Raw genomic sequence first — 18,527 nt, 5'->3', positions numbered from 1 at the left:
TCTGAGGTCTGAGGAAGAGGCATGAGTTCATGTCAGGCCACTGACATTTTGTTTCTTAAACCGTATAAACAACTTATAAAGATGGCCAGTAAAAGAGGATAACACTGACCAACCGTGACTATTATCATCAGCCCTCCTTCCCCAAATTCATTGTCTTCAGCTTGGTCACTTCCCTTTGGGTACAAAAATGTAGTCATCAAGTGAGGCCAGCCCCTCTCAAGACCATAGTCCCAAGGCAAACACTTGGGCATGAAGCCTGGGATTATCTGCTGGCACCTGTATCTTCACTGAGCCCACAGGCTGCAAAAACTGTATGAGGGTGTGTGTGTGTGGGGGGGGTCTTCCTTCCCCTCCAGAGGCCATAAGCTAGTGGGAGCCAAGGTGGATTCGCTGTCCTAGGGTCCTCTCATGATTCCTGGGCTCCTGCGGAAGGAGAATCCAGACACCAGAGGAAGCTTTTGGGGATGTTAGAGAGAGAGTAGGAAAAAGACATTTCTAGTCTGACATTGTTTTTTGGGGACTTTGGTCTTTTTATCCCACAGACACTTGTTGGTTGGGCCATGGATTCCTTCTCTCTACCCCCTTTCCCCCAAGTCGGAGAGCCAAGGCTTGCCTGCTGCTTTGACCCCTGAGGTTCCCCCTAGAGCTACAGTACCCCATTTCCTCCATCTCTTCTCAATCTGAACACCACATTTCTCTCCTGGCAGGTTTAAGGATTACCGAGAGCCGCCATGGGCCCCAAACCCATATGAATATTCCAAACAGTACTGGTCTATTCTGTCTGCCCGTCTGGCTTTTGTCATAATCTTCCAGGTGAGTTATTCCAGTAAGGAGTTGCCAATTAGGACTTAAGCTGCAAGAGTAAACACAACCATGTCTCCTTGCTGGCCCCTCATCTCCAGGTTTTCATGGCACAGGTAACATAGGGGGCCTTCACAGGTGGCAGGCAGTGAGTGCTCCCTTCCCTGGGCATCCACAAATTGATGGATTTGCAGAAAGAGACTAAAACATAGAATAAGATTACAAGGCAGATGTGGAGTAAGTTGCAGGGTGGAGATAGATTCCCATTTCAACCTAAGACAACAAAGGGAAGTGGGAAGAGCAGTGGAAACCAGAGTCTCAGCTCTAATGCAGACAAACAGCCCCATCTGAACCTTTCTCCTAGCCCTCTCAGCTGGCTCCCTCCTTTGTTTCTGTTGTTTTAGCCCCTGAGAAGTCTGGTGGGAAGGGCTGCCAGAGTCATCCCGCCATTCATGAATGAATAGCAAACCTGAGCCCAGTGATTCCTATCTCTGACAATAGCAGCAGCTCCAATTGTACCTCCAAGATTCTCTAAGCACAAGGCCCCCCATCCCAATTCTTCATTCGGGGTCCTGTGGGTCTTCAAGCAAAACTGGAGCCCCAGCCCAGATCCTTTTCTCATCCACTCCCTCAAGCTTTTGTAATCCCTGAAGGCAGATCTCTAGAAGGCTCTAAAATATCCTGCCCCTGACCCAAGCCCAGGAAGTGAAGGAGCCCAACGGCTAGTCTTTCACCTAAAGAAGACAGCCATTATTCCTCTGGGGAGATGGGGTGATATATTTGAAAAATCACTCAGACATCCCCTGCTGCCCCACCTGTTGGAGTCACTTCACTTTACCCATGTCACATATAGCATTGACTGACCCTGTGAGGAGTTCGTTCAAAGGAAGAGTGTATGACTCGGAGCAGCTCTACATGACCTAAGGCAGCCAGGAGCCTCTGGAAATAGAAGTTGGTTCCCAAAGTCTTCCCCTGGGCTCTTAGGAGCACAAAGGGTTCAAGGTCAAGCTGGGAATAGGTTGAGAGCATGGAAGACAGCCATGATCTGTTATCTCATTCTGGGCTCCGTCACTGTCCTCTGAACCTCAGAGAGGAGAAGACACATGAGCATATAATTGTCAGGCACAGAACACAACAATCAGAGGAGTGTATTGGGTAGGGTGTAGTTGATGGTGGCTTAGGAAATGGATGGGAACCAGATTACAAAAGTAGCAAACATTTATTGGGCCATAATGGCACTGTTATAACATATTCACCCACTTGAACAGAAAATACTCCCAGGGAAGCGCAGTCTTATCCTACCTGGGTTTGCAATGGAGGGGGAGTAGCTTAGCAGACAGAGGAGTAGGCCAATTACAAGTGTGCACAAAAAAGGCAGAGAGTTCCCAACAGGCCATGTAACTAGAGTGGCTGGCATGGCATGGAGAGCAGGATGTGGTGAATGTGAGTAGTGGATGGGGTCTGCTGAGGCCATAGTTCAGTGCAAAAACCAAAGATACATCTCAGATATGGAAGACAAGAGGGTCAGGTGCAAGGGAGAGAGAAGCAACTGCCCCAAGGAACACCCTGAAGAGACCATTGGGCCTTGTGGCCACTTCCCAGCAGCTCTGGAGCAGGGGGCCTGGAGGCTTTGAGGCCAAGAAGCCAAAGCAAGACACATGAAATGTGTTGGAGGAGGGGAAGAAGCAATGGCTAACACTTATGGAACCCTGCTATGTGCGAGGTGTTGACTCATTTGATCCTCACACAACTTCGGAAAGTAGGTACTGTTACTATTCCACTTTCCACATGGGCACACAAGGGACAGTTATGCTCCATGGCTAAGATCACCCACTAGGAAGCAGTGAAGCCAGAATTACACAGAGATGTTTACCCCTGGGTCTGTGCCCTTTACTGTTGCACGCTACCACCAGCTCCACTGCTAAGACGGTCACTCTGACAGGCAAGGGTAGACAGTGAGTGGTACACTGGTGTTCCCAGGCCAAGCCTCCTCTCTCTACCCCTATCTCTCACTTTTGACAGAACCTTGTGATGTTCCTGAGCGTCCTCGTGGACTGGATGATCCCAGATATCCCCACGGACATCAGCGACCAGATCAAGAAAGAGAAGAGCTTGTTGGTGGACTTCTTCCTGAAAGAGGAGCATGAGAAGCTCAAGCTGATGGATGAGCCAGCCCCCAGCAGCCAGGGAGGGGGCCATCAGAGCAGGAGGAGCCGGGCAGCCAGCTCAGCACCCTCTGGCCAGAGCCAGCCAGGCAGCATCGCATCCTCTGGTTCTCAGCACACCAGCGTGTGAGCGAGCCAGCCCCACTGCTGAGGGGGCGCTGCAGCAGTGAGAGACCATTCACAAGCATGTCTGTGCTTCTGCACAATGTGGTGTCTGTCATCTGCAAGGATCTGGCACAAGGGGGTCTTGAAATGGGTGTATGTGTGAAGAAAGAGAGAATGAGCTCAGAAAGGAAGAGAAATGATGCTGCTTCTTAGAAACTTCAAGATTAAGGTTATTTTACTGTAGCCTTTTGGGGGATTGGTACCATTTTGAGTTTCTCTATCCCAGAATTCCCAGGCACTGAAACCAAGGGTCCTTATGACTTGGATTAAATTAGCTTTAAGTCCTAGCTCTAGACATCACATCCCTCTTTCTATATATACATACCCCTCAGAGACCTAACCTTTCCCCCCATAATCAGCAGCCCCCAAAGCAGGAGAAGACAGTAGTCAGACCTGACAAGTGGTCACAGGATCCAGATCTCTGTCAGGATAAAGATCACATCTTCACCTAAGTTATGTTTCAGTTTCTGAGCCCTAAGTTGGAACAACCCCCTGGCTACTTTCCCATGAGACTGGACAGAGGGACACCAGAAAAGACCTCAGAACTGTCCTCAAGATCTGAAGAAATGATTCATTACACTCACCTCACCTCCGACCAATCAGCTCCCCACACAACCCTGAACCCCTAACCCACAGTGTCTTCTGATTTTGCTCTATATAATCTGTAATCTATACTCTATTGGAGAGCTGGGTTTTTGTTTTTGTTTTTTGTTTTTTGTTTTTAGAGCATAAGCTCCCACCTCCTTTTGGCCAATTCAATATTAAACTTTTTTTTTCTTTCTATACTGCAAACCCCTGTTCATGCATTTTGTTGGACCAGTGTGTGTAAGTGGGCAAATTCCAGGAAAAACATCAGGGTTCCAGTGACAGCACCATGAGCCTTCCCTATGTTTCCTCAGGTACCCCCTCATTTCAGATGGATGCAGGCCATGACAGAAGTGTAGTCAGGGCCCTGTTGCAGCATCCATCATAAATGATAATCCCCCTGCTTCCCACCATCACACCGAGAAAATTCTGAGTACTTACAGCTGAGGCTGTCATAGCTTCAGTGGATGCAAATTAAGTGACAGGGCTGATTATTACTGTGGCCACTGGACCTGATGGTGAGTTGCAAAGTTTCAAACCTGGGCTTGTCTTCAGTTCATGTCACAGGGGTGCTTTGAGCTGAATGTAACTAATCATCATTTTATGCAGATTCAGATTTAAAATAAATTGAAACATTCTTTATAAAGATGCTTCTCCTTGTCTTTGTTTTTCTCTCCCCTCACCCCAACCAATATTTATTGAGCACCTACTATGTGCCAGGCATTGTTCTCAGACTAGAGATACGTGAGACAAAAATCCCTGCCTCATGGTGTTTACGTCATGGGGAGAGACAGACAATAAGTTGATACATGTATAGAATTTTAGATAGTAATAAGTGCTATGGAGAAACAAAAGGAATAAGAGACAGGAAGTGTGAGGACACCAAAGGTAAGGGACTTACATTTTATATGCAAATTCATTTCAAACCCAAAATGATTAAAAGCTTACATTTTGCAATGTTAACATCATTGAAGGGTAGCAGCCTTTCAGATCTCTGTTGTGATAAGATTTTCAAGTATAGTTGGAACCAAGGGCCCAACATCATCCTTTACTGCCTTTCACACACCTTAACCCCACCTGCTTTCCAGAAATCAGCTGCACAGTCCTCTTCCTCTGGACCTGGCCCCATTTTACAGGTCAGTTTGGCGGAGTCTAACCCAATGCCTGAATAGAAGCTGCAAAGAGGCCATGCTCCAGAGAAGAAATGAGAGTTATGCTGATATTTGAATATATCCTGTGATGTGAGGGCTCATGGGTGCTTAGGCTGGTCATCGTGGCTGCTCTACATGCTTCTTGTTTCCTCCTGTACATGTGCAGGATCACACTGCTGCCAATCCTGGCTCTGGAAAGTGGGTCCTCCTTTTAAAAGGAAACCATACCTGGCCGGCATGGCTCAGTGGTTGAGCATTGACCTATGAACCAGGAGGTTGCAGTTCGATTCCTGGTCAGGGCACATGCCCGGGTGGTGGACTCAATCCCTAGTGGGTGGCGTGCAGGAGGCAGCCAATCAATGATTCTCACATTGATGTTTCTATCTCTCTCTTCCCCTCTGAAATCAATAAAACTATTTTAAAATAAAATAAAATGATACCAGGGCATAGCTGCAACTGTTAGTAAAAGCAACAAACACTGATGTTCCAGGCCACTTGTACACAAGAAATCCCACAATACATTTTAATTACATCACACCTTTCAAACTGGGGCTAGATTTAAACTACAGTAGTATGAAAACATTGCATCACCTCTGCTAATCTGGGGAGAGTTGAAGTGGCCAGCAGTAGGAAAATTTCACTTCAAGGGGCATTAATGATGGGGAGATTCCAGGCCCATATCCCCAGTGACTCCTATCAGCATGGGTGGAGTTGATATTTCCAGGAACCAGTGATGGCCTACAGTCAGGAGGTGCACCACCAGGGCACCCACTTTGTAGTGACTGAACCACACCCAAGCCCATTGGTTGCCTATGGCTGGTTCAAGACCCTACCTCTTATCCCTCTTCTTTTTAAAATTTAACATTTTCATATGACCCTAGAAGTGAAACTTGCACCCCAAGAAAGAGACAATCTAAAAAACAATGAAGAATGTCCTAGTCGGGTAACTCAGTTGGTTAGAGTGTCATCCCCATATGTCAAGGTTGCAGGTTCGATCCCCAGTCAGGGCATATACAGGCTTCAACCAGTGAATGCACAAATAAGTGGAACAACAAATCAGTGTTTCTCTCTCTTTCTCTTCCTCCCTCTGTCTCTAAAACCAATAAATAAAAATAAAAAATAAATCATACAAAACAATGAAGAAAGTAAAATCACCCACAACCCCTAAATCTATAATCAACATTGACAATTGCTGTGGGATTTTTTTCCAGACTCTCATGCCCTCTCAAGCACATCTGTATTTTTATTTACAATTATTCAGTATATGCTGTCTTATCTTTTTCCTCATCAATCCCTTTATCCCATAAATTTAAGTCTATCCACTCCAAAGTACATAATGAACACCTACTGTGTGTCAGGCTCTTGGCTACGTCACTCACTATGACAAAGATTCCTGCCCTCAGGGAGCTTATGTTCCTGTGGGTGAGTCAGAAAGCAATGATTAAACAAAATAGATGTTATTATATGTGACTGCACATATGTCATAATAACACAAAGTTAATAATAATAAGCAATGAAAGTAAACTGTGTGGTATGTTAGAAGGTGATAAGTGCTATGGAAAGAAAGTAGAGTGATGTAAAGGGGATTAGTAGTGGGGAAGGGTCTCCATTTTATTTCCATCATATAGATGGACCTTTTGCTTCCTTTTCACACTGCTCCATTTCATCCAGCTAATAGATTGCAAATTGGGTGTGGAAGCTTGTGGTGGCCATAGCTCACAACCTAGGGATCAGGTCAGCTAACAGGGGAGGTATAGATGAGGGGAGATTTTATCTGACTATATTCTGGTTTCTATCCTCAAAAGACCCGGCTTCCCCCCACTAAAGTGAGTTAAGAATTTTGTGATTTATCCCCACCTCCAGGCCCAAATCATCTCAGCAGCATCCATGTCTCTCACATGACCACTGGACGTGCCTGCCTTACATGAACAGGACCAGTAGGAATTTAGGTTCGTAGGTAAACAACTTTCCAAAGAACTTGTTAAGCTGGATGGAGAGATGGTAGGCATAGTTCTAATTTAAAAACAAAACAATAAAACCCCCTTCTTTCTCTGAGCTCTTTAAGGAATTAATACATTTTTAAATTTAATTATAAAATACAAAAAAAAAATGTGAGCAAACATCTGAAACACTGAAGAAAGAAAAAAATATCACGTATCCTACTTCCTTTCTTCAGAAATATAATAGCTAATATTTTGGTCTATTTTAACTTTATTTGTGTTCTTATGGTATATGTGCAGTCACATACAATAGCATCTATTTTGTTTAATCATAAAAGTAACATATACTCATAGAAGTTTAGAAAATGCAAAAAAGTAAAATGTAAATGAAAAAGTTTAACTCACCCAAATTTTCACCACTAAAAGATGCTTTCCAATCAGACTTTTTTTTCCTGATTATATTATCTGACTATATTTCTATGGCTGCATTGAAATATAGTCAATGCAGCCATAGAAATATAGATTTCCATACAGTTGTTGGTATGGAAAAGTAGATTTCCATACAGTTGTTGGTATGGAAAAGAATACAATAATTAATAAATAATAATACAAGAATAAACTCCTTGTTTTGCATACTAACAATTGTAAACCTACTTTTGCACCATCCTGTATGTAACCAAACAGGGTTGGTGTTAAAAATGAATTCGAAGTCTCCTGCCTTTTTATATTGTCACTGGAGGCCCAGTACATGAATTTGTGCATGGGTGGGGTCTGGCAGGCCCGGGCCCCAGTTGGCAGATCAGGGCTGGACCTGTCAGGAGGAGGAGATGGCAGGAGGTTGGCTGGCTGGCCCACCCTGATGGAGGCTGATCAGGGCTGGGCCAGCTGAGGGGAGGGGCCACGGACGATTGGGATCAGAGTTGATCCCAGAGGCTGGAAGGCGGGTTTGTGGCCGCTGTGGGACCGAGGCCTACTCCACTGCCTCTCAGTGCTATTGTCTCTGGGCCCAGCCCAGACCTGGTTCCCTGGAGTGGTGAGTGCTCCAACTCCACAGAAGATACCAGACCAGGGAGCAGTTGCTCAGAGGGCAGGTCCACAGCTCTTGGCTGACCTGGATGAGTGGCGCTCCCACAGCAGCGGATCCCCGCAGGCCACGCCCCCCACCAGTGCATGAATCCTGTGCACTGGGCCTCTAGTTTTGTTACAATGTTGATGAGGGGAAAATTTGATTTCTATCCATGGCCACTGTGTATGTGAAGTTTGTATGTTCTCCTCATGTCTATGTGGATTTTTTCTGGGGACTGTTTTCCTCCCACATTCCAAAGATGTGCTTGTTAGGTTAATTGGTGTGTCTAAATTGTCCTAGTGTGAGTGAGTGTGTGAGTGTGTGTGTGTGTGTGTGTGTGTATGTGTGTGTGTGTGTGAGTGGCCTTTCAATGGAAGGATGTCTTGTCCAGCGTGGGTGCCTGCATTGTGCCTCAAGTTTTGGGGGTAAAGTTTCTGGCTACCCGTGACCCTGAACTAGGATCAGTGGGTTGGAAAAGAATAATCTTACTTGTTTTTATTCATCTGTATTAAATGTATGTATAGCGTACATTTATTTCAGTGTTTAATATTAGAAGTATTTGGGTCTTTATTTAGAAGTTTGTTAATGTTTTTGTGAGCAGAAATATCCCAAAGGAACTTAACTCTTATTTATGTAAATTAGCTTATGGTAAAATTGGTTTTGTTAGCTGTCATTTCACTTAAAGTCACATGATCTAAAATTTTATCAAAGTGAAGACTTAATGTAGAATCTCCAATATATCATTCCAGCAGCATCTCAACTCTCACTTATATGAATCCTTCATGGATAATCTGGAAGAGAGGTGATTTCCCCACACTCCTCATAACCCTACTTTTCTGAACTTCCTGTGCCTCTGCTAGCCTTACCTGTACTTTAAGTATGTATTACCAAGATACACTCATTGCTAGTAAGTGAAGAGGTTGAACTTGGCAGGTGCTAACTTCTATTCCTGGCTGTCCAAGTTTTATAGGTTCACCACAGCATGGCAAAAATGAAGAGTGTGGACAAGTGTTGATAGCTCTTATCTTTCACATCCGTATCTTGGGTATCCTAATCCAATTCTGTCCCTGTAAATGTTGTCCCAATATCCACTCTTGCCCCCACCCACAGTGGTATCTGATCTGCTCATCCACAGCAGAGGGCACCAGAGAGCAGAACCCACCCTTCACGGCTCAACCACACATTCTGGAAAATCAAGCAGAAGTTCCCTCAGAATGCCTATTTTCATATTGGGTCAGCCTTCTGCTCCCCTTCCTCTTCTTTCCTGTTTTCCTGCACAGCAGTGAATAGCAGTGCCCCCAGAACCATATCCCTTCAGAAGAATTTCTCAACAGGACTCTCACCCAGTCACAGAGGAACCCACTTACTCTTCTGACCTTCCCATGCAGCTTTATCTGCAAAAAGGAAATGCAAGGCGAAGGTCCCCTGAAAATTAAAACACACGGCTCTCCATATGAGTTCAGGGAATCTTTGTGTTTCATCGTCCTATCTTTTGCTCACTTCTTGTTGGCCTAAAAGAGCAAGGAGTGTAGGGCTGAGAATTTCAAGCCAGGATGTCTTCCTTAATTAGAAGAACGAAGCCCTAAGTGATAGAGGCAAGCTTTTGACATAGATCCCACATCAAAACCTGCTCCTAATTTCCTCTCAGCGTCATGGACTCAGGTTGGCCTGCACATAATTCTTCAGAGAGTATGTGTCAACTTCTTACTACATTCTCAGAAAATTTTCTCTGTCTGCCTTATCAACTTCAAACTTGGTTTTCTTAACTACCATCCTATGACTTCACTGTGCTCCATTAGTCTCTTTTGATTCTGTTTTCCTTGCCTAAATTTATTGCCTACTGTTTTATCTCCCCATTGTGCCACAGAGGCTGGGTCCCCAAAAGTCTCCATTACATATGTACATTGCTGAGGTGCATTTCTCAGCTGTCTGTGTTTGCATAAAGACTTTGTGGAGACAAAGGCTTTCATATGGTGCCCAGGGAACTTACTCTAATAGAAAATGCACTCTGTTTTGGAGCCAGACTTGGGCTCTGGTGCCCACTCTCCCATTGGGCAAGCTCCATAGCTTCTCTGAGCTGCTTTCTCCATCTGAAGCATGGAAATGATACCTCCCTGCCCTGCTTCCTTCTCAGGGTTGTCCTTGGTAAGCCACAGAGCACAAGATGGATATGAGGTAATGATGTTATGTTTAACACATACATTTCTAAGAAGATGAACACTATCATCAATGACTAAAAGAAATGTAGGTCCAGCATGAGATCCATTGGTAGAGACAGTTGTGGCCAATAGTAAACCTAAAGCCCAGGTGGGGCAATTCCCAAAGGGTGGCACAGATGCCAGAAAATGGAGGACTTGCTGAGTACCAGGCACCGCCTGGTTAGTGTTCTTGACATCAGCACCTTTGCTGAATTCCATTTTGGATTGTGTTTCCAGATGAGTAAACTATGGAGGAGGACCTCAAATGAGATGTCACGGCCCAGGATTCACTAAAGAATTCTTGTCTCCCCACCCCCATACACCCACTTCTGTTAACATGCCTTGGCTTTGAAAACAAATGCCTTCCTTGCTTTGACGTCGGGTAAATATGTCGCATATTTTTAAAAACATTGCACCAATTCCATTAAAAACATATCAAGTAATGCCCAAGTATAAGTTTCAGTCTCTAGATCATGATTTTCAGAAAATGCATTAATCTAAACTAATTTTTCATGGTTTTTGTGGTTTCCTTGAGTGGTTCCTTATAAATGTCAACCAAAGAAAAGAGAGTTTATTTGGGAGCAGGGGAGACTTGAGATTGGAATGCTTCATCAAGACTGAAATTTCCTCAGAAGAAAACTGGCTTTCTTACTGATCTTCGGATGATTACTACATAATGCCACAGCTCATCTAGAATCCAAGATGGTGACTCTGGTTATACTACCACTTATTTGAGATGCCACGTGGAGGCCATTATATTCCAGGATCACTAAGTCAGAAAATGTGAAAGTACCCTTCAGAGCTGGCAACCAAGAATAGGCTTTCTGAACAGTGTCTTCCATCTATTGGTGAAAATTTGCTGGCTGAAATCTATTTCCAGTAAGGGCAGAAATGAATAATTGGACACACACTGAAAAGCACTAACTCAGATGAGAACTGGTAGGCATTTATCTGCCCCTTATTGGTGGGGGATGTGGACAGGAGGATGTGGTTTGGAAAGCAAGGAGTAAGATAAAACCCTGTGCCACTGGCAAAGATTTTAAAAAACAGAAGATATTTCGGTTTCTTTATCTATCACTCACTTTCAAAAGAGATTTGAAATTGCTATTATAACATACAATATAGTTAATCTACTAGAGAGAGAGAGAGAGAGAGAGAGAGAGTTCATAAACTATATGCAAAGTGTGTCAGGTTATGGACAACAAAGAGATTATAAAGTCAAGTTAATAAAACAGAGAGGCTGCATAGCTTCACTCAGTAGCTTACGGGAGCCCTTGAGTTACAGGATCCTGACTATTTGAGCAGGAGTACTGCTCCAAGTTGGCTGTGGCTCCCAGCTGCCTAACCTTTCACACTGCCTATGTTTCATGTAGTGCCCAGTCCTGGTCTGACCCTTTTGCTTACCTGCGCCATCCCCACTTGGCTGAGAACTGTGCCTATTTTCCATTCCCATGCCCAGAGCATCTCCTGCAACCTTATGTAGCTTCTCTCTTGTCCCTGGCATGCCCTTCCATGATGCTTCTTAGGGTATGTGGGGAGACTCCTGGTCCACTGTGGTCATGCCACTGGGCCCAACTTAGAGTTCCACCAACTCCCTTCATAAACACTTTCCCAATTACTTTGGAACTACATATGAAGCATGGGTCTGGGATTGGGAGAGGTGTAGGAAGAGTGAGGGAGGTGGACATGTACAGCTGTAACAATCACTCACTGGGGCCCTTTTTGAACTAGGCACATCATAGTCATTATCTGTAATCCTTAGATTGACCCATAACAATACCCCACTTTATGGATGAAAGATGGTGTTCTAAGTCATTCTCTAACTCACTCACGAGCACCTAATTAATACATTCATGAGCTAGAAGTGAAATCTAGGTCCGTCTTGGAGGCCATGCTATTTTCTTTATGCCTGCCTGCCATCATTACAATCTCCCCCCCCCCCCCCCGCACCGTGATTTAGTTATATAAACTCTCTACTTTGGCCAAACCCATCTGTTGTCATCTCTTATATATTCCAGTCTTCCTTTACTGGGCTTTTGCTACATCTGGAATGCTCATTTCTTGTTTGTTGCCAGATAACCCATTGTTTTAACACCTGACTCTTGATTCCCACCAAGGCTGCCCTCCCCAAATAGCCAGCCTTTTCTCTTTTTTTGTTAATCCTCATCTGAGGATATTTTCCCATTGATTTTTAGAGACAGGGAAGGGATGAGGAGAGACAGAGAGAGAAACATCAATGTGAGAGAGACATGTTGATTGGTTGCTTCCCGCATGCACCCTAACTGGGGCCAGAGATCAAGCCTGTAACTGAGGTACATGTCCTTGACCGGAATTGAACCTACAATCCTTCAGTCTACCAGCCAATGCTCTAACCAGGGCTATACTGTATTTAATCGACATAGTCCTCTCCCCCACCCAAGCTCACTCTTTTATCACTAAACTGCAACTATGCCTGTGAATCTACATAGGGGCCTAATGTTAGAACTCTCGCCCTGAGCAAAGGTATGTATGGCTTACTCATGGGCTTGACTTCCCTTAAGGAAAATGGGCTCATGTTAGTTATCTTTAGGACCCAAAGCCTACTACAGTCCCTGGAACATAGTTTGCACTCAATAAAGATTGATTATCTGCAAGAAAGGAAGGCAGGAACTGAGGAAGGAAGGTAAGAAGCAATGTGGGTTGGAGTCCCCACTGAGATATTTAGGAGGTGGGTCGATAATGAGGCTTTTATTAGAAAGCAACAATGACCAGCCACTGCCCTCCCCTTTCTACACCTCACTTTCCACAGCTATATTTTAAAGAATCAGATCTGATATTCCATTGACACAACAACAGGGCCATATCTAAAATATTGAAATCATTTTGCATTAGATTATAAAGTCACTGCCCGCCCCCTAAATTCCCGGGGTATACTCCCAGGCCACCCCAGCTACTCCCTGGGGACCCTTACCCTCCTTATGACCCTGGAAATAATAAAAGAGTGATGTTTGTTACAGCAGGGACCTCAGGACCCTGTAATCAGTACGTGTCCATGCTGTACCAAGTACAAAACATTTATCTCTGCATAAAAGTACACATTCCTGGATGTCTAATTATGGGGCTCTCATCAATTCCCATTTGTCCTCCATCCTATCCCACTCAGAAACTCCCCTTCAGTAGCTTTGAATCATCAGAATTTGCTCAGAACCTCTGAGTAGAGGTTGCTCCCTCTTGTCTCAAGGCTTTTAAGTCACTGCAGACAGCCAACATAAACAAACCCACGAGGAATTTGCCTGAGTTCATTCCAAAAGAAACAAGCCAAGCTGAGTAGCTGCTTACCTTTGCCTTGATTCCAAAACGTAAGTGAGATCCAAGGTGGGAAAACCTTTGGCTCTGTCAAATTGGCTTCTCTATGGAAATCTTATCAAAAAATGTTGGACCTTCCACATTTCCTGACAAGACTGCAGCAAAGGCAAAGGTTTCTGTGTCCCCAGGTTCTCATGTCCCCCTTTCTTCCCCTTCCCAATCTCCCCTAATCCCAGTCTCTTCCTAAAGGAAGAGGTAATTATCAGTTCTAATCTGATCCCAAGGAAATGTATTAATCACAGCTGGCCCTTCATCACATCCTCAAAAACCCTGGAGATCCTCTGCTTTTATTAGGTTGTAGTGAATATATTCTGAGTCATTTGGGGTCCTTCCCAAGGGCAACTATGTGACTGAGATGCATCTACACTCAAAGCAACTTATCTTTTCTCAACACTACATAATGGATTTAAATGCCAAGAAGCCCATTTTAATGAACACCTGCTATCTTCTCCATACAATAAATCTTTTCCACTCACTATTTTCCCTGCTTACACTTAATTCATTTCCATCCCCTCTCTCCCTCCTGCCCAAAACAGACTCCAAGATGTTGAAATGGGCCAAACTCTAGCCTGGTTAGTGGTGACATGACTCAGAGACACACTGATAATTCCTGTGGTTTGTGGATTCCTCTGGAGGTCACCTCACTCATCCCCTTGCCTCCAGGCCAGGAACCATGTCAAACTCGTCCCAGACTGGTATGCCAAAGACTGAATGGGCAAATGAGCCCAGGGCCTGGAATAAATTAGTCCAAGATGAAAGGAAACCATGTTTCAGGAAAGAGAGAATGGCAACTGGAACAGATAATACAGACCAGCCTTCCAACACCATACTGTCCATGGCTAAAGGTCCAGCCACAAAGCCAGGACCATTACAGTCTTGGTAAGGGCTCAAATGATGTAGAGAACATTTGAGAAGGGAGCCGAAAGCTAATGATGCAGAACTTAAATTCAGAATTTATCTGATTCAAATTGTTTTTTGAAAATGGAATTCCATAGCCATTAGGAACTATGCCCAGTGGCATGGTGTGGCTTTGGTAGGAACCAGGTGGAATGGGTTCTGAGGTGGCCCCCCAGCTTCCATAAACACTCCAGTCATTTCTCACCTAAGGCTGCTGTGCTTGAGGTTCTGTTGCCTGAGATTCTCACATGGCTTGTTCCCTGACTTTATCCAGGTCGCAGCTCAAATATGACCTCCTCAGAGAGGCTTCCCCTAACCAGCCCAGGACTCAGCACACACTGGAGACATGGGACAATCTTGGGAGCACAGACAAAGGGAAGAAGGCAGACAGCCCTAGGAATGGGCTTGGGGCCATTTAGTCAGAAAATTCTAGGGTCCTGAATATCTGCAAAGTGGTCTAGAAGGGAGAGGGGCATGACTGGGAGACACCTGGAGCAAATGCAAGACCCCCCTGCAGGATCAAGAGGGTTGGTGCTGCTGATCTCCTCAAGGCCACCTCACAGTTGCAAGATGACCTCAGCTCCAGCCATCATTTTATTCCAGGGGAAAATAAAGAGTAAAGGGGGAGGTGAAAAAAGACGGCCAGTTAAGGTAGCCTCCTTTCCTTAGGAGTTTTCTGGAAGCCACACCCTATAACTTCTGTTTAAAAATATTATTGTCCAGTTCTCAGTGACATTGCTACCCTATCTGAAAGGGAATTTGGGAAATGTAGTTTTCTTTGCTGGTTACATTGCTCCATCTCCCAACAAAGTCAGGGTTCTATTAGTGAGGGAAAAGAGGAAAATGGGTGTTGCATATGCTATTAGTAATCTCTGCTCCCATCCTTCCAAATGCTCCTCCTGGACCTTAAAAAGAGGAAAAAGAAGGTCTTGTTTGAAGTTCAGAATGAATGACACAGAAGCAGTAATGGAGTTGAGGATGCTCATACAAGAAGGATCCAGCTCATAATTGGCCTTACATGCCAGACTAAGAGTAACAGACACTCGAGGCATGGCTCATGAAGCCCCAGGTGGTGATGGTTTCCTGTGTGTGAGCTTGTTATGCCTGGGCACAAAGTCAAGTGCTTCACAGACATGATTCCATGTGACACTAAAAACAATGCCATGAGGTAGATTTTATGGTTTCCATTTTACAGATGAAGAGCTAAAGGCTGTAAATGTCTTGTCAAAGGTCGTAAGTAACAAAGCCTGTCTTTCTATCTGTATTTGATTCTAAAACTCATGCTCTTATCCACCTGCAATAGTCTCTGGGCTCCGCAGCCCAGTTCCCTAGATCCTTCAGTCCTCGCTCAGGTTTTTCACCTCTCCCACCACCACCCCTCTTATTCCTTTCCCCAGCAGACCCCTCCTTTCCTGAGCCCTTAGAGCAGCCCTCTTGCTCCTTCTATCAGCAGCAGTCCAAGGCTGTCTCCAACCTCCAGCCCAACCAGTTGCCATAGTCCTGTCAGAAAGAGTGCTGGTGTTGGTGATGGGGAGAGGACAGTAGGGCTCAGCTCCCTGCCCCCAGTGAGTCTTGGCAGATTGGTCACTTGAGCACTTCCAAGGACCTGATGGGGTGAGGTTTTATTGCAAACTTCCAGCAACATCCCTACATTCCAACCCCTGCCCCATGGTGGGTGTTTCTAAGATACAGCAAACAAAGAAATGTACCAAAGTGGTGTGGACTCAGTAAATGTGGATAGATGTCAGGAGAGTGTCTCCCCCTTCCCTCTGTAGTCACTGGGTCTTCGGGCAGCCACCCCTCTTCTGACCTCACTCTATGAGAGAAGCCTACTTTTGCAGGGGAGACAGGGAGGATGAAAAGGAGGAAGGAAAGAAGGGAGGGAGAGAAGGAATAAGCTTGACTCCAGACTTCTGCAACCTACAGGTCACATGAAACTAGAATGCTTAGATCAGGTTCCAACTCCATTGTACCAGGCTCTCTTTCCCAAGAATCTCTGGTAAACTCCAGGGAATCGTGGCTTGTGCCATTCATGTGTCTCAATTGCCACATACTCCTTCACCAGCAGCTTGGCTCTGGCTGTCATCTTACTCTTTGGAAGGTCACCTCTCACCTTCATCGGCCAAGTTTCCCTTTAGCTGCAGCTATCACTGCATACACAGAGACCCATCCTCTCACTCTCTAACTAAGACCAGGAAATCAAGAATCAAGTTTATCAGGGCTTCACTAAATATAAAATCTTACACAAGTATACTTTACCCTAAATTGCAAGTGGCAGAAACCTTATTTGTATAACTGGGAAGTTCAGGAATAAAGTTGAGCTCAGCAACCATGGACACTTAATCAAGTCTTCCTCCTTCCCTCTCTCCTTCCCTTTCTCTCCCCTCTCTTCCCTTCTCCCATTTCCATGGGGTGAGGGCAGGGAGTATGGCTGAGGATAGCTCTATATTTACATCATTCCAATTTTGTTACTGCAGATGGAAGTTGGAGTTATTCTCCTGACATCTATACCTAAAAGACCAGGAAAAAAAAATTTTGATGGAGTTACAAGCCTACCCCTGGGCCACTCACAATAGTCATGGGTGTCATTTCCTATGTTAGCCAGGTATTGGAGTGTTGTCTGTACATCAAAAGATTGAAGGTTTGATTCCGGTCAGGGAACATACCTAGGTTGTGGGTTCAATTCCCTGTCCAGGCATCGATGTTTCTCTTACATCGATGTTTCTCTCTCCTTCTCTTTAAACATATCCTCAGGTGAGGATAAAAAAGAAGGAAGAGAGAGAGAGAGAGAGAGAGAGAGAGAGAGAGAGAGAGAGAGAGAAGGAAGGAAGAAAGGAAGGAAGGAAGGAAGGAAGGAAGGAAGGAAGGAAGGAAGGAAGGAAGGAAGGAAGGAAGGAAGAAAGAAAGAAAGAAAGGAAGGAAGGAAGGAAGGAAGGAAGGAAGGAAGGAAGGAAGGAAGGAAGGAAGGAAGGAAGGAAGAAAGAAAGAAAGAAAGAAAGAAAGAAAGAAAGAAAGAAAGAAAGAAAGAAAAGAAAGAAAGAAAAGAAAGAAAGAAAGAAAGAAAGAAAGAAAGAAAGAAAGAAAGAAAGAAAGAAAGAAAGAAAGAAAGGAAGAAAGAAAGAAAGGAAACATCTACAAAATGAGAAGGTGGATCTAGATGAACCTTTCAGGTATTTTTGACATTCACATCTGTGGATTCAGGATGCTGAAGTCTTGGGAGAGTTGATTGCAACATTTCTGGGTATTGGTTTGGAATATACTTAGTATAAAGCCCCTTGTTGGCAAGCCTGATCAGCTGATCATGGAAGCCATCCCTCCATGCCTCTCTGGATGCGATGATAGCAGATAGTTATCATCTGTTTTACAGATGAGGTGTGAGACGTTTCTCATTATAGTAAGTAGGGAGCTCGCTTGCTGGACCACACATCTACAGCACACTCGCTTACCAGCAAAAGGCTCTGGCTGCCTAGATAAGAAGATCCCTGGAGAAGGCGTTCAGGCCTGGTGTGCTCTTTGCCCTCTTTCCAACCTCTGTTCCTGGAGCCAGCTGATTTCATCTGACACTCTTCAGAGTGAGTATAGAATGAGTGCTTTTTCTTCAGGCCGCTTCCCTGCCCCCTTCCCACACACATTTTAACTTATGCCATGTAGATCATCTAATCCCATCTTCCAATTTTTCTCTGTGCTCAGATGTTCCTTTGTGCATTTCACATGTGATGACAAGGGAGAGATAAGGGGAGTGGGGTGGACACAAAACTGCATTCTAATATTGTTGTCTGTGCTGCCTGAATGTGTCAGTAGACTTCCACATTTATTGAGTTATATGCTAGTGCAGGGGCGGGGAGGGGGTAGAGGGGGGTTGGGAGGTGCAGAAGATAGTTGGTCCAGTGTTTATTTTTCTGTGAGTGCCAGTACCAAATCTTGCTAAACCATTAGTTGACAAGTCTGCACTAAGCATTTTCTCTTTGCCTGGTTTGGAACAACGTGTTAAGAGGGATACAGAAGCATGGAGGCACTGAGATTTAGAAGGGTAGTTTCACAAATGCACTTAAAAAGACAACATTCTCAGGAAGCAACTCCAAATGCCAAATTAATGATCGCTTCTTTTTTTTTTGGTGGACAGGAAAAAGTTGAGGTGCATTTGAAGGGAGCTAAGGGAGATGATTGAATTTTCTACAGATGGAAAAATGGTTGAGGAGGTTACAGTTGTCCAG

At 44.6% G+C, this 18,527-nt stretch overlaps 1 protein-coding gene across 2 annotated transcripts in view; it reads left to right on the top strand.

The window, feature by feature from the left end:
* ANO2 (anoctamin 2) overlaps nucleotides 1-4,351 on the top strand; it is a 301,113-nt gene extending 296,762 nt beyond the window's left edge. For both annotated transcript variants that reach the window (XM_079774619.1, XM_079774620.1), the window contains exons 24-25: nucleotides 708-813; nucleotides 2,824-4,351. In XM_079774619.1, the coding sequence (XP_079630745.1) occupies nucleotides 708-813; nucleotides 2,824-3,096 (379 nt within the window). In that variant the 3' untranslated portion in view covers nucleotides 3,097-4,351. The remainder of the gene's footprint in view (nucleotides 1-707; nucleotides 814-2,823) is intronic.
* The last annotated feature ends 14,176 nt before the right edge of the window (nucleotides 4,352-18,527 follow it).

Source organism: Cnephaeus nilssonii (assembly GCF_951640355.1).
Source record: "Cnephaeus nilssonii genome assembly, chromosome: 6".
NCBI lineage: Eukaryota > Metazoa > Chordata > Mammalia > Chiroptera > Vespertilionidae > Cnephaeus > Cnephaeus nilssonii.
The sequence above is the reverse complement of the archived record's forward strand: the minus strand, read 5'-3'. Positions and strand labels throughout refer to the sequence as shown.